This window comes from Leucoraja erinacea, chromosome 23 (genome assembly GCF_028641065.1).
Source record: "Leucoraja erinacea ecotype New England chromosome 23, Leri_hhj_1, whole genome shotgun sequence".
NCBI classification, from domain to species: domain Eukaryota; kingdom Metazoa; phylum Chordata; class Chondrichthyes; order Rajiformes; family Rajidae; genus Leucoraja; species Leucoraja erinaceus.
The window spans coordinates 18,936,188-18,950,904 of NC_073399.1; the positions used below are offsets into that span (position 1 = coordinate 18,936,188).

The 14,717-nt window shown below is 49.0% G+C and overlaps 1 protein-coding gene across 1 annotated transcript in view; it reads left to right on the forward strand.

The window, feature by feature from the left end:
- The window catches only part of itgb4 (integrin, beta 4), an 87,725-nt gene that overhangs the window by 54,393 nt on the left and 18,615 nt on the right, over positions 1–14,717 (forward strand). The window contains exons 27-34 of the mRNA XM_055654009.1: positions 156–363; positions 1,846–1,982; positions 4,471–4,642; positions 5,299–5,435; positions 6,406–6,583; positions 10,787–10,924; positions 11,610–11,792; positions 12,573–12,692. Of these exons, the coding sequence (XP_055509984.1) occupies positions 156–363; positions 1,846–1,982; positions 4,471–4,642; positions 5,299–5,435; positions 6,406–6,583; positions 10,787–10,924; positions 11,610–11,792; positions 12,573–12,692 (1,273 nt within the window). The remainder of the gene's footprint in view (positions 1–155; positions 364–1,845; positions 1,983–4,470; positions 4,643–5,298; positions 5,436–6,405; positions 6,584–10,786; positions 10,925–11,609; positions 11,793–12,572; positions 12,693–14,717) is intronic.

The following is a 14,717-nucleotide window of genomic DNA, read 5'->3' on the forward strand; positions in this document are numbered from 1 at the left end:
GATGTTGCCTGACCTGCTGATTTACTCCAGTACTTTGTGTCCCTGTGTGTGAACTAGCACCTGCAGTTACTCGTATATAAACCATTGACTCCTGTTGCTTGTCCTTGTTCTTCCCACGGAGATATATCCATTGCATTTTGTTTTGTCCACTGCAGGATTACATTTCAATGGAAAACGAAGTCACCTTCCTCCCTGGGGAGACACGCAAGGAGATTCCCGTCAAACTGCTGGAGCAGACGGAGGTGGACTCCCTCCTGGGCAACGAGCAGATCAAACAGTTCCTGCTGGAGTTGTACAAACCCCGTAATGGTGCGAAGCTGGGCAAGTTCCCCCGCACCACCGTCACCATCGGCGATGACAACGGTGGGTTCCTTTTTCATCATCTTTCCCTCCCTTTCCCATTCCCTCCGTCACCTCTCCCCCCCACCTCTCCCACCAGCGGCACCCACCAGCGCCACCCACACAAGGAAGGCAACACCTTCACCAGCAGCTGCAGTTCCTTCTACCCATCTCCTGCTTCACCTCATCATTCTGTGTCACATGAAAACAGGACCCTGTGGCAGGCATTGCTTCCGGAGAATTCCATTTTCTACTTGCATTATAAACATACAGTTGCACACACAGACACACTGACACACACTGACACACACTGACACACACAGACACACACACACATACACTGACACACACACACTGACACACACACACACACACACACACACACACACACAGACACACACACACACACACACACACACACACACACACACACACACAGACGTGTACAAACATAGATCAGTAAATGAATGGACACATCGTAGACTGCAGGGCACCCTGGATGATCCTTCTATAACGGAACAACTGACTATTGTTGACCAGAACGATGCCTGGATTAGCTGAAGAGGTTCGACAGACTTTGATTGTTTGCTCTGCAATGCCGGCGGTTGCAGGGAGACCTGCTAGAAGTGTATATAATTATGAGAGGCACAGATGAATCTGTGGTGAATCTGTGGAATCCATTACCACAGACGGCTGTGGAGGCCAAGTCAATGGATATTTTTAAGGTGGAGATTGACAGATTTGTGATTAGTAAGGGTGTCGGGGGTTATGAGGAAAAGCAGGAGAATGTGGTTGAGAGGGAAAGATAGATCAGCCATGATTGAACAGCGGTGTAGACTTGATGGGCCGAATGGCCCTATTCTGCTCCTGCAACTTATGAACTTGTGTAGATGGATTCGATAGTCAGGACCTGTTTCACAGAGTGGAAAAATCTAATACTAGAGGGCACAGCTTTAAGGTGAGATGGGTAAAGTTTAAAGGAGACTAGACCAAGTGGGACCCGTTGGGTCCCGTCCCCTCAACGCGCGGCCTATAGAGTCACACACACACACACATTAACCCCACCTTAATTTCACTTCTTGAAATTATATTAATATTATTAATTCGCTCCATTTACGCCATCCCTCGCCCTATCCACTCACGCATAGCCCCCAACTGCGCAGGCGTGGCTAGAGCGGGAGAGGGAGGGGGTAGAGAGAGAGGGCCAGGGGTAAAGTTTAAAGGAGATGTGCGGAGCATGTATTGTTTTTACACAGAGGATGGTCAGTGCCTGGAATGTGCTGTCAGGGGTAGTGGTTAAGGCAAATACGAGCGTGGACTTTAAGTGACTTGGATATGCGGGGATGGGTGGGGGGGGTATGGATAAGTGCAGGCAGATAAAAGATTGTCTTGGCATTATGTCCGGCACAGACATTGTGGGCCAAAGGGCTTGTTGTGGTGCCGTGTTGTTCCTTGTTGTATGTTCCATGTTCTTCTGTTAATATGTTCTTGTGGTTAATATCACAGTAAGACATAGGATGGATCTCAACCAATCGCTGTTCCCAATTGATTCGCCGCCCCTCAACGTGAAACCACAGCCAATTGACAGCAAGAGGATCCGTGTGAACTGGAGCCCAGCCCAGGGGGATGTGACGGGTTACAAGGTGAGCGCCATTCAATGTGATCATGGCTGATCATCCCCAATCAGTACCCCGTTCCTGCCTTCTCCCCGTATCCCCTGACTCCGCTACTTTTAAGATCGCTATCTAGCTCTCTCTTGAAAGCATCCAGAGAACCTGCCTCCACTGCTCTCTGAGGCAGAGAATTCCACAGACTCACCGCTCTCTGTGAGAAAGGCCTGCTCCCACGCTGTATCTGTCGTAAATTAAACTAAAGAGTGGCACGGAATGCTGGAGTAACTCAATGGGTTCTCTGGAGAAAAGGAATTGGTGATGTTTCGGGTCAAGACCCATCTTCAGACTGTGAGTCAGGGGAGAGGGAAACCAGAGGTATGAAAAGGCACAGAACAAATCAAAACTGGCACTGATGGCCAAGGAGCCCACAATGGTCCATTGTTGGTTGTGGAGGTGATGACGAAGGGAGGCTAGCAGGATGACTAGGGTGGTGGAAGGATGGAGAGCGAGTGAATGCAAGGGTTACTGGAAATTAGAGAAATGAATATTCATACCGCTGGGTTGTAAGCGGCCCAAGTGAAAATATGAGGTGCCAAATTTGTGTTGCCTCATTCTGAGTGGAGGAAAGGATGAAAGAGGTTGATTAGTCATTAAGCAATTCTAACGGGTGATGGTACGATTAAGAGTGGCACAGATGATTCTGTGGTAAAGATGGGGGATCCATGACGGGCCAGACGGCTGTGGAGGCCAAGTCGGGTTCTTTTCTAAGACGGTGAGACGATTGACAGATTGGTGAATCAGAAAGCTGGGTGTCGGGGGTATGAGGAGAAGCACAGAATGATATGAGGGAAAGATAGATCAGCCATGATTGAACAGCGGTGTAGACTGGGCCGAATGGCCCAGCTCCCTGCAACTTGTGAACTTGTGTAGATGGATTCGATAGTCGGACCTGGGACAGAGTGGAAAATCTAATACTAGAGGGCACAGAAGGTGAGACTGGTAAAGTTGAGACCAAGTGGGAACCCGTGGGTCCCGTCCCTCAAGGCGCGGCCCCTGCTCCTGGAGTGGGAAACACACCCACAGGATGTCATAGTCAGGACCTGTTCACAGAGTGGAAAAATCTAATTATTAGATTAATATTATTAATTCGCTCCATTTACCCATCTAAAGGGAGACAAGGGCGAGATATGCCTTGAAAATGGGTATTAATATCATTACTTCGCGGGATGAGGGGTGGGTATTAGCAGATAGAGGCCCAGGGGGTAATGCACTCCCTTGCATCACTGGCTAAAGGAAAGTTACATGGGGGCGGGCTGTATTGATTGGGTTACACAGAGGAGGGCCAGGGGTACCAGTGGAGATGGAATGTTTTTACACAGGGGATAGTCAGTGCCTGGAATGTGCTGTCAGGGGTAGTGGTTAAGGCAAATACGAGCGTGGACTTTAAGTGACTTGGATATGCGGGGATGGGTGGGGGGGGTATGGATAAGTGCAGGCAGATAAAAGATTGTCTTGGCATTATGTCCGGCACAGACATTGTGGGCCAAAGGGCTTGTTGTGGTGCCGTGTTGTTCCTTGTTGTATGTTCCATGTTCTTCTGTTAATATGTTCTTGTGGTTAATATCACAGTAAGACATAGGATGGATCTCAACCAATCGCTGTTCCCAATTGATTCGCCGCCCCTCAACGTGAAACCACAGCCAATTGACAGCAAGAGGATCCGTGTGAACTGGAGCCCAGCCCAGGGGGATGTGACGGGTTACAAGGTGAGCGCCATTCAATGTGATCATGGCTGATCATCCCCAATCAGTACCCCGTTCCTGCCTTCTCCCCGTATCCCCTGACTCCGCTACTTTTAAGATCGCTATCTAGCTCTCTCTTGAAAGCATCCAGAGAACCTGCCTCCACTGCCCTCTGAGGCAGAGAATTCCACAGACTCACCACTCTCTGTGAGAAAGGCCTGCTCCCACGCTGTATCTGTCGTAAATTAAACTAAAGAGTGGCACGGAATGCTGGAGTAACTCAATGGGTTCTCTGGAGAAAAGGGATTGGTGATGTTTCGGGTCAAGACCCTTCCTCGGACTGTGAGTCAGGGGAGAGGGAAACCAGAGGTATGAAACGGCACAGAACAAATCAAAACTGGCACTGATGGCCAAGGAGCCCACAATGGTCCATTGTTGGTTGTGGAGGTGATGACGAAGGGAGGCTAGCAGGATGACTAGGGTGGTGGAAGGATGGAGAGCGAGTGAATGCAAGGGTTACTGGAAATTAGAGAAATGAATATTCATACCGCTGGGTTGTAAGCGGCCCAAGTGAAATATGAGGTGCCATTCCTCCAATTTGTGTTTCGCCTCATTCTGAGTGGAGGAGGCCCAGGATGAAAGAGTTGATTAGTCATTAGGCAGCGCTGTTCTAACGGGGGATGGTCACGACAGGGAAGATACGCCCAGTGAGGGGGATAAATAATTCTGGGGTAACGATGGGCGATGGGAGTGACGGGCCAATATTGTTTCTGCAGCTGAAGTACTGGCCTGAAGACGATGAGTTCTCCTCTAAGACGGTTGAGACGAGGAACACCTCGGTCGAGCTCACCGACCTCCAGCCCAGCTGTGACTACGCGATGGAGGTGTCGGCCTACAACACGCTGGGCGCCGACTGCTCCAACACCGTGAGCCGCACGCTCGACAGTGGTGAGTGCGGGGGGAGGGGCCCCCACCGTGGGGGGGGGAGGGGAAGCTTCACGGGGTACGGGGGAGGATCCACAGTGGGGGAGGAGGGGAGCCACAGTTGTGGGGGAGGGTGGGTTGGGCCTCTACAGTGTGTGGGGGCTTCACAAATACATGGGGTGAGTGGAGCTCGATAGTGCGGGGAGGGGAGAGGGGCCCAAGCTACATATGGAGGATGCCTGCAGTTTCCTGTGTGGGGGAGGGGGAGGGTTCAGGGTGGGGCGGGGGGGGGGCACTCCATGTTGGAGGAAGGGTCCGGGCTCCATTAGGGTGGGGTTGGGCCCTCTACAGTGTGTGGGGGCTTCCGCAATACAGTGGGAGGGGGGCTTCCATGTGTGGGGAGGGGGAGGCTCCATTGGGCCTGCAGTGGGGGAGGGGGGTCTCCATGTGGGGAAGGGGGGTCCATTATGCAGGATCCCTGCAGTTTTGGGCGGAGGGTGTTTGGGCCCCACTATGTGGGGGAGGGGGAGGGTTCAGTGTCGTGTAGGGGGGGGGGGTCAGGCCGCACTGTGTGGGGAGGGGAGTTAGGATCCCGACTCCCCTCCATCTTCCCAAAATCATTGGATGCACCATAAAGCTGGCGGTGTTTTGCTAACGTGAGCTGCTCTCTGATCTTGCAGCCAGTGAAACTATTCCACTCAAGCAGGGTTTGACCTCCATCGACGCCCCACCCTCCAACGTCAAGGTGCAGCCAATCAACAGCAAGAAGCTCCGCGTGAACTGGATCCCGCCCCCGGGTCGACCAACCGGATACAAGGTAACAGGTCACTTCACCAGCAGCAAGGCTATTGGGTAGAAACTAAACTGAACCAGGCAATGGTGGAAATGCTCTTGTGCATGGCCAGTTTTTAACTCAATGGAAATAGTTGCCTAGGAAATAGGCCCGAAACGTTGCCTATTTCCTTCGCCAGTCTGAAGAAGGGGTTTCGGCCTGAAACATTGCCTATTTCCTTCGCTCCATAGATGCTGCTGCACCCGCTGAGTTTCTCCAGCATTTTTGTGTACCTTTGAACTCAATGATGCTGTTGTCAATTTGTCCTCTGGAAGGCATGGTGGCGCAGTGGTAGAGTTGCTGCCTTACAGCACCAGAGACCCGGGTTCAATCCTGACTACTGTCTGTATGGTGTTTGTACTTTCTCCCCGTGACCTGCATGGGTTTTCTCCGCGTTCTACGGTTTTCTCCTACATTCCAAAGATGTGTGGGTTTGTGAATTGTCCCTAGTGTGCAGGATAAAACTAGTGCAAGGGTGATTGCTGGGCAGTGCGGGCTTAGTGGGCCTAAGGGCCAGTTTCTACACCAAAACAAAACTAAATGGTTTTAGGATGTGGATGGAAACACTGTTGATGGATAACGGGGTTACCAGCAATGCTCAGCTTCGATTCCGACATGAAGGACAGCTTTGAATGTGACAAAGCATTTCATTGGCTCACATTTGAACCAGGGCTTCAAATTCCAATTAGAGATGTAATTTACACATGAATTACACATAAATTCTGCAAGGCGGTGAAAAGAAAAAATACTGCAAAGATAAACGAGAAAGATAATTCAAGATATTAGGCAGTGACATTCTCACGATTGCTGAGAGTGGTAGATGAGAGGCAGGGGTTGTGCGGGAGAGAACGGCAGGGGAGCGAGAGCCAGAACAGCCTTGCTGGTGAACGTTCCCGGCAGTAGCGCAGGGTGTTGCCCGTGGACGGTTAGGTAACTCGGACTCCCTCCCACACAGGTGACCTACTGGATCGAAGGGGACGAGAATTCCTCGCAGGTCGTGACCACCACCACACCGTCCGCTGAGCTCCCAGACCTGTACCCCTACTGCGACTACGAGATGAACATCTTTGCCTACAACGCCCTGGGCGCCGGCCCCCGCTCCGAGACCGTCAGCTGCCGCACACCGGAAGACCGTGAGTTGCCGCTGCACTCTGACACAGTACCTTGCACGCACGGCCACCAGAGGCCTCACACCCTCACGGCCAATGAATTACTGGGGGCACCTTTATAAATACTGTTAACGGTCGGGCAAGTGTACGGGCCAAGCAGCTTAGTCCTATCCCTCATTGATATCGTTCTGCCTACAGGTATCTCTGCCACAACACTTTAGTTAGCGTTCCTGAAAACCTCACGTTTCATTGAACTATTGCAATAGAGAAATGCTTTGCAGCAGAGAAGGCTTCAATGTTTTCCCAATTGAACTATGACCGGTATGGTCCACACAGTAGTGACCTTGCATAGGTTTATACAATTACAAAGGGCATAGATGAAATGAATAACCAGAGTCTTTTTTTCCCAGCGATGGAGAATCGAAAACTAGGTTTAGAAGGATATGGGCCAATTACAGGCAAATAGGGCTAGTTTAGATGGGGCATCTTGATTGCAATGGTTGAGTTGGGCGGAAGGGCCTGTTTCCGTGCTGTCTGATTCTATGACTAGAGGTTCAGGGGTTTAAGGAGAGAAGGGAAAGATTTGAAAGGGAGCAGTGGAGCAACATTTTCACACAGTGAGTGGAGCAGGTAAACTTATAGAAGAAATGGTGGGGGTTAGGACATTTAAGTGACACTTGGACAGGTACATTAATAGGAAAGGTTTAGAGGGAACTGGGCCAAACGTGAAGTAAATGAGGTGCTTGAGGAGTATAAGGAATGTAAAAAGAATCTTAAGAAAGAAATTAGAAAAGCTAAATGAAGATATGAGGTTGCTTTGGCAATTAAGGTGAAAGTAAATCCAAAGGGTTTCTACAGCTATATTAATAGCAAAAGGATAACGAGGGATAAAATTGGTCCATTGGAGAGACAGAGTGGACAGCTATCTGCAGAGCCAAAAGAGATGGGGGAGATATTGAACAATTTCTTTTCTTCGGCATTCACCAAGGAGAAGGATATTAAATTATGTGAGGTAAGGGAAACAAGTAGAGTAGCTATGGATATTATGAGTTTCAAAGTAAAAGAAGTACTGACACTTTTGAAAAATATAAAAGTGGATAAGTCTCCAGGTCCTGACAGGATATTCTCTAGGACATTGAGGGAAGTTAGTGTAGAAATAGCCGGGGCTATGACAGAAATATTTCAAATGTCATTAGAAACGGGAATAGTCCCCGAGGATTGGCGTACTGCGCATGTTGTTCCATTGTTTAAAAAGGGTTCTAAGAGTAAACCTAGCAATTATAGATCTGTTAGTTTGACTTCAGTGGTGGGCAAATTAATGGAAAAGATACTTGGAGATAATATATATACGCATCTGGATAAACAGGGTCTGATTAGGAACAGTCAACATGGATTTGTGCCTGGAAGGTCATGTTTGACTAATCTTCTTGAATTTTTTGAAGAGGTTACTAGGGAAATTGATGAGGGTAAAGCTGTGGATGTAGTCTAGATGGACTTTAGTAAGGCCTTTGACAAGGTTCCTCATGGAAGGTTGGTTAAGAAGGTTCAACTGTTGGGTATAAACGCAGGAGTAGCAAGATGGATTCAACAGTGGCTGAATGGGAGACACCAGAGGGTAATGGTGGATGGCTGTTTGTCGGGTTGGAGGCAGGTGACTAGTGGGGTGCCTCAGGGATCTGTGTTGGGTCCTTTATTGTTTGTCATCAACATCAATGATCTGATTCAAGATTCAAGATAGATTTAATTGTCACATGTGCCAGATGGCACAGTGAAATGAATTCCCATACAGCCATACAATAAAAATAAACAGGACTCAACACCCTATGGAATTTAACACAAAACATCCCCAAACAGCAGAATCAAAGTTTCCCACTGTGTGGGAAGGCACCAAAGTCAGTCTCTTCCTCCACTGTTCCCTGTGGTCAGGGCCTCCCCAAGCCCTCCGCAGTTGCAGCTACGGGCGGCCAGATGTCCAGGACCGCTCGCCGAGGTGATACAAGTCCGATGTCGGGGCTGCGGGACGTCCTCAGCGGCGTGGACACCAGAGTCGGCCCCCTCCTACCGGAGTCGGCGGCTTCCAATGTCCGTAGGCCGCGCCGGGTGGAGATTGCTGCTGTAGGCCCTCTGCAAGGCGCCCCAGAACTCCACGATGGCGGTCAGCGCACCAGAGCTCCACGATGTTGGAGCAACGGCCCAATACTCCTGAGCTCCAAACGGTGACCCAGGTAGGCATCGCCCACTCCGCGGTGACTCCAGCGCTGCGCCGCCGCTGTAGCAGCCCTGGTCCGGTTCCCGGTCCCCGGCAGGAAAGGCCGCTCCGATCCAGCTAGTAGGCCGCGAGGTGGGGGGCGAGGACGCGACTCGGAGAAATATTCGCGTCCCCGCCAGGAAGAGACTGGGAAACGGTTTCCCCCTTACCGTGCCCCCCTCCCCCATATAGAAAAGTAAAAGTTTCCCCCTAAAACAGACTTTAGACTAACTGAAAATTTTAAAAAAGATAGAAATGACAGACAGGCTGTAGGTAGAGGCTGCTGCCAGTGCAGCGCCCCTAGTGATGAAGGTGTGGTAAATTGGATTAGTAAGTATGCAGATGATACCAAGATAGGGGGTGTTGTGGATAATGAAGAGGATTTCCAAAGTCTACAGAGTGATTTAGGCCATTTGGAAGAATGGGCTGAAAGATGGCAGATGGAGTTTAATGCTGATAAATGTGAGGTGCTGCACCTTGGCAGGACAAATCAAAATAGGACGTACATGGTAAATGGTAGGGAATTGAAGAATGCAGTTGAACAGACAGATCTGGGAATAACCGTGCATAGTTCCTTGAAGGTGGAATCTCTTATAGATAGGGCGGTAAAGAAAGCTTTGGTATGCTAGACTTTATAAATCAGAGCATTGAGTTATAGAAGCTGGGATGCAATATTAAAATTGTACAAAGCATTGGTGAGACCAAATCTGGAGTATGGTGTACAATTTTGGTCCCCAATTATAGGAAAGATGTCAACAAAATAGAGAGAGTACAGAGGAGATTTACTAGAATGTTGCCTGGGTTTCAACAACTAAGTTACAGAGAAAGGTTGAATAAGTTAGGTCTTTATTCTCTGGAGCGCAGAAGGTTAAGGGGGGGACTTGATAGAGGTCTTTAAAATGATGATAGGGATAGACAGAGTTGATGTGGACAAGCTTTTCCCTTTGAGAATAGGGAAGATTCAAACAAGAGGACATGACTTCAGAATTAAGGGACAGAAGTTTAGGGGTAATATGAGGGGGAACTTCTTTACGCAGAGAGTGGTAGCGGTGTGGAATGAGCTTCCAGTGGAAGTGGTGGAGGCAGGTTCGTTGGTATCATTTAAAAATAAATTGGATAGGCATATGGATGAGAAGGGAATGGAGGGTTATGGTATGAGTGCAGGCAGGTGGGACTAAGGGAAAATAATTGTTCGGCACGGACTTGTAGGGCCGAGATGGCCTGTTTCTGTGCTGTAATTGTTATATGGTTATATTTATATGGTTAAACGTGGGCAAAAGGGAGTAGTTTAGATGAGGCGGCATGGATGAGATGGGCCATAGGTCTTGTTTCATCTCTGTTTCCATGCTTCTAATTTTATATACTTCTATCAAGTCTCTCCTCAACCTCCACTGTTCCAGAGAAAACAATCCAAGATTGTCCAACATCTCATAGCTAATTCCCCCTAATACAGGCAGTATTCTGATAACCCACTTCTACACCCTCTCCAAAGCCTTCGTGTCTGTCCAGAGTTTTATAAAACTGCAACATGGCAATTTGATCCTTGTACTCAATGTCCTGACTGATGAAGGCTAGCATACCATAGGCCTTCTTTACCACTCTGTTCAGTTGTTTTGCAAGTTTCTGGGAGCTATTGGCTTGGAGCTCAAGATCTCACTGTATGTTAAAGCTGTTGAAGGTCCTGCCATTAACTGTACACTTTGCCCTTACATTTGACTTCCTAAAGTGTAACACTTCACACTTAAACGCTCAGATTAAACACCACCTGTCATATCTCGAACTAATCGATATCCCGCTGTATACTTTGACAGCCTTCCTTACTCCCCACAACTGCATCGATGTTTGTGTCGTCTGTTAAACGTGCCACCCAACCCATCTACAATTAATGCCCAAGTTGTTCACATATACATATAAGATACAATGATGGGTTGTGAGGCTGCGAGGAGATCTAATGCCGGGTCTTTGTGCTCTCCTTTCAGTACCTAATGAGCCGGGTCGATTGGCGTTCAACGTCCTTTCACCCACGGTGACACAGCTGAGCTGGGCTGAGCCGTCGGAGGCCAACGGGGAGATTGTGGAGTATGAAGTGAGCTACACCGTGGTGACCGACGAAAACCGTGAGTGGCTGTCAGACCTGGCGACAACCCTTCCCCTCCTTCACAGCCTGTCCCAACCTTGTCCTCTACCCAGACACTATGGTGCACGGTGACACAGCGGTAGAGTTGCTGCTTACAGCACCAGAGACCCGGGTTCGATCCTGACTACGGGTGCTGGCTGTACGGAGTTTGTACGTTCTCCCTGTGACCGCGTGGATTTTCTCCACTGGCTCCGGTTTCCTCCCACATTCTAAAGACGTACAAGTTTGTTGGTTAATTGTCTTCTGTAAATAGTAAATTGTCCCTAGTATGTAGGATAGTGCTAGTGTATGGGAATTGCTGGTCGGCGCGGACTCGATGGGCCGAAGGGCCTGTTTCCGTGCTGTAAGTTGAAACTAAACTAAACCGTGTTCTCCAGCACCGCCCTAACCCAACAGGGGCCTGACAGCGTCTCTATAGCAACCCACAGTGAAACACTGGCACTGTTGCTGTGAGCACGAGATCCAGTGCGTTGGTGTTCAGTGGGCCAGCAGAGTTCCTCGACCATGTGCTTGTGTCCAGTGGTCACTCTGGGTTTTACCGGCTTGTGTCGGACGTTGGATGTTACGGGGAGGGAGAGGAACCCTCGCCTGGCCTCGGGCCAAGACGTGGGCGGTGCCTTCCAGTCGCTGATAGTTTTGCTTTCCCCTCCTCCTGTCGCTCACAGAGCCGATTGGACCAAAAAAGATGGCGAAGATCAACAAGCCAAAGAAGAGGATGGTGATGATCGAGAACCTGAAGGAGGAGCAGCCGTATCGCTACGCAGTGCGGGCCAGGAACGGGGCTGGCTGGGGTCCCCCTCGAGAAGCCACAATGAACCTGTCGACGCAACCAAAACGACCGATGTCCAGTGAGTGAGACCCTTGTGAGGATGGCAGATCCCAGTCCAGAGCCACAAGCACCTGGGAGTTTAATGGGGCTCACACGATTAGCTGGTCACCCTGGGTCAATGTGAGACACGGCTTGAGGGGACAGGTCACACTGTTACCAGGTGGTCCCGGGTCAATTTGAGATAGTGTTGAGAGTTTGATGTGGGTCCTTAGACAATGTCAGCACTTGGGATGCCCCAGATACTGTATTCTTACCCAGAGACTTGCAAATAGGTGATGAGAGGTGAACGGACCTCCTTTTTCCCAGTTAGTGCAGGGAGGGGCTCCCTTGCCCACATGGATCGGGGATGATAAGCCTCCGGTCACAGCACCGTGGATGTCAGTGTCGGGGAGATTGTTGGCAGGGAGTAGGAGAGGGTGGGTACGGGGAAGTGAGTAGGTGAATGGGATTGATGGGATCGCTCTGATAGATTTATAATGGTGCATTATAAATTTAGATTTGCTGCCTTACAGCATCAGACCAGGTTTGATCCTGTCTACGGGTGCTGTCTGTACAGAGTTTGTACATTCTCCCTGTGACCTTCGGGGTTTTCTCCCGGTGCTCCGGTTTCCTCTCACACTCCAAAAGCGTACAGGTTTGTAGATTCATTGGCTTTGGTAAAATTGTAAATTGTCCCTAGTGTGTGGGAGAGTGCTAGGGTAGAGGATAATCACGGGCCGGCGTGTTCTCGGTGGACCGGCGTTGTCGGTGAGTGTGGCGTTGTTGGGGCTCCATACAATTGCCTTTCTGTCCTCCACAGTTCCTATCATCCCAGATATTCCCATCATTGACGCTGAGGCACACGATGAGTACGAGAATTTCCTGATGTACAGCTCGGATGTCATGCGATCACCCAGGCCCAGCGTCTCTGACGATACAGGTAGGACTTTGTACTGTGGCAGCTCACGCACTCTCTCACACTGGTGCTTAAGCCTGGCTGTCACACACACGGTAATAGTTTCACAGCCGCACCAGCAGCAATACCTTGTCTACAGGTGACCGTAACTGACAAAATGCTGTTAAAGGTCCAAGTATCCTTTACACTAGTGGTTCCCAACGTGGGGCGTACGCCCCACAGGGGGGCAATATGATTTCTAAGGGGGGCAATTGAGTGCGACTGAGGAGGTCTGGGTCCAAATTTTTGATTTTTATTTTTTAGGATTTTCCATCAGGTAAACATACGTAGTTTATGTTTCAGATGTTATTTTGAGTAAATAATTTTTGGGGGTAAAAAAGGTCTTTATTGTGTAATTATTACATAATCACCGCGCCATCGCTCTTCATGCACGTCGCAGAATTTTCTCTCTCTTTATTACCTGTCAATACTCTTTTATTATCATATTTATCATTATTATTATTTTAATACCACCTAATGTTTTTTTCTTTTTTTTTAACAATTTTTTAGTAATTTCTTGCTCAGAACTTTAACTGTCTTTTGTTTATTTCATTTTTCTTTTTCATGGATGCCATGTTCTTTTGAAGCTTGTTTAAACCAAGGTATTGGCGTTTTAAGCTTCTTCAGCTGAAACGGAGTTCACTTTTTAAATGATAAGAATTATATATCACCACATGAGGGGGGGAATCAGGATTTTAGAGGTGATTAGGTGGGGCATGGCCAAAAAAAGGTTGGGAACCACTGCTTTACACTGACAAACCTTGGTTATTATCACCCATGCCTTCTAGGTTCAATGTAGCAATAAGCCATTTTCTCTTTTTTTTTCTGCCAGTGGTTCTCCTTTAGTTTGTATATTTTATATTTTATTGTTTGATATACATTAAAGTTCCCAATGGCCATAACTAATTTCCGTATATATATATTTGATTTAAAACCCTGTTTTAAGGTAGCCTATGTCTCTGTATCCAGAGGTTTGCACAGTTGAGTCACTTCAGTAATTGATACCACAGACACCTAGGCCAATGTTATTCCAAAAGCACTATCAGGGAGCCCCCCCCCCCCCCCCTCCCCCCCTTTCCACAGATGCTGCTCCATCATAGAGTGGATGTGGAGAGAATGTTTCCACTATTGGCACAGTCTAGGACCAGAGGCCATAGCCTCAGAATAAAAGGATGTACCTTTAGAAAGGAGATGAGGAGGAATTGTTTGCCACAGACAGCTGTGGAGGCCATGTCAATGGATATTTTTAATGCGGAGATTGACAGATTCTTGACTCGATGGGTCGAACGGCCGAATTCTGCTCCTAGAACTTATGAACCTGCTGAGGTCCTCCAGCTGTTTGTTGTTTGCTCCAGATTGCAGCATCTCTTGTGTCCCCGTCGTTTCATCAAGTGACGTTGTGTATGCCAGAGCAGTTCCCAGTCTGCAGACCGTCTGCTTCCGTGACCGCTGCCATTCCTGTTTGCGTGAGGAAGTCGTTCCAATGCTTTTCCAAAGTCTCCATAAACGTGCGGATTGCGCTCCCTGCGAGTTGGGTTTTCCGTGGGCTGGAAAAGCACAGCATAGTCCACTCGTCACAGGGGAGGGGAGTCAGGCAGTGGGAAAGAGCTTTCATGAAAAATGGTTCCAGGTACTTGAGCAGGTGGACTGTCAACACTGAACTATCACTGCATTCTAATGCTGGAGCCTTGACACCCCCCCCCCCAACCGTCCTCTCCCCCAACCCTGACCATCCATCCAGTCTCTAGCCCTGCTTTTCCTGCCTCACTTCTTGCAACAGTCCTTCACCCAAACTTCTCCCTCTCCCTTCCTTCCACCTTCAGAACCTTGCCATAGATAGGGCTCTTAAAGATAGCGGAGTCAGGGGATATGGTGAGAAGGCAGGAACTGGGTACTGAATGTGTACGATCAGCTATCATAGCAATGAATGGCGGTGCTGGCTCGAAGGGCCGAATGGCCTACTCCTGCACCAATTGTCTATTGTCCTGTGCTGCTCCGATCTGTGCACCG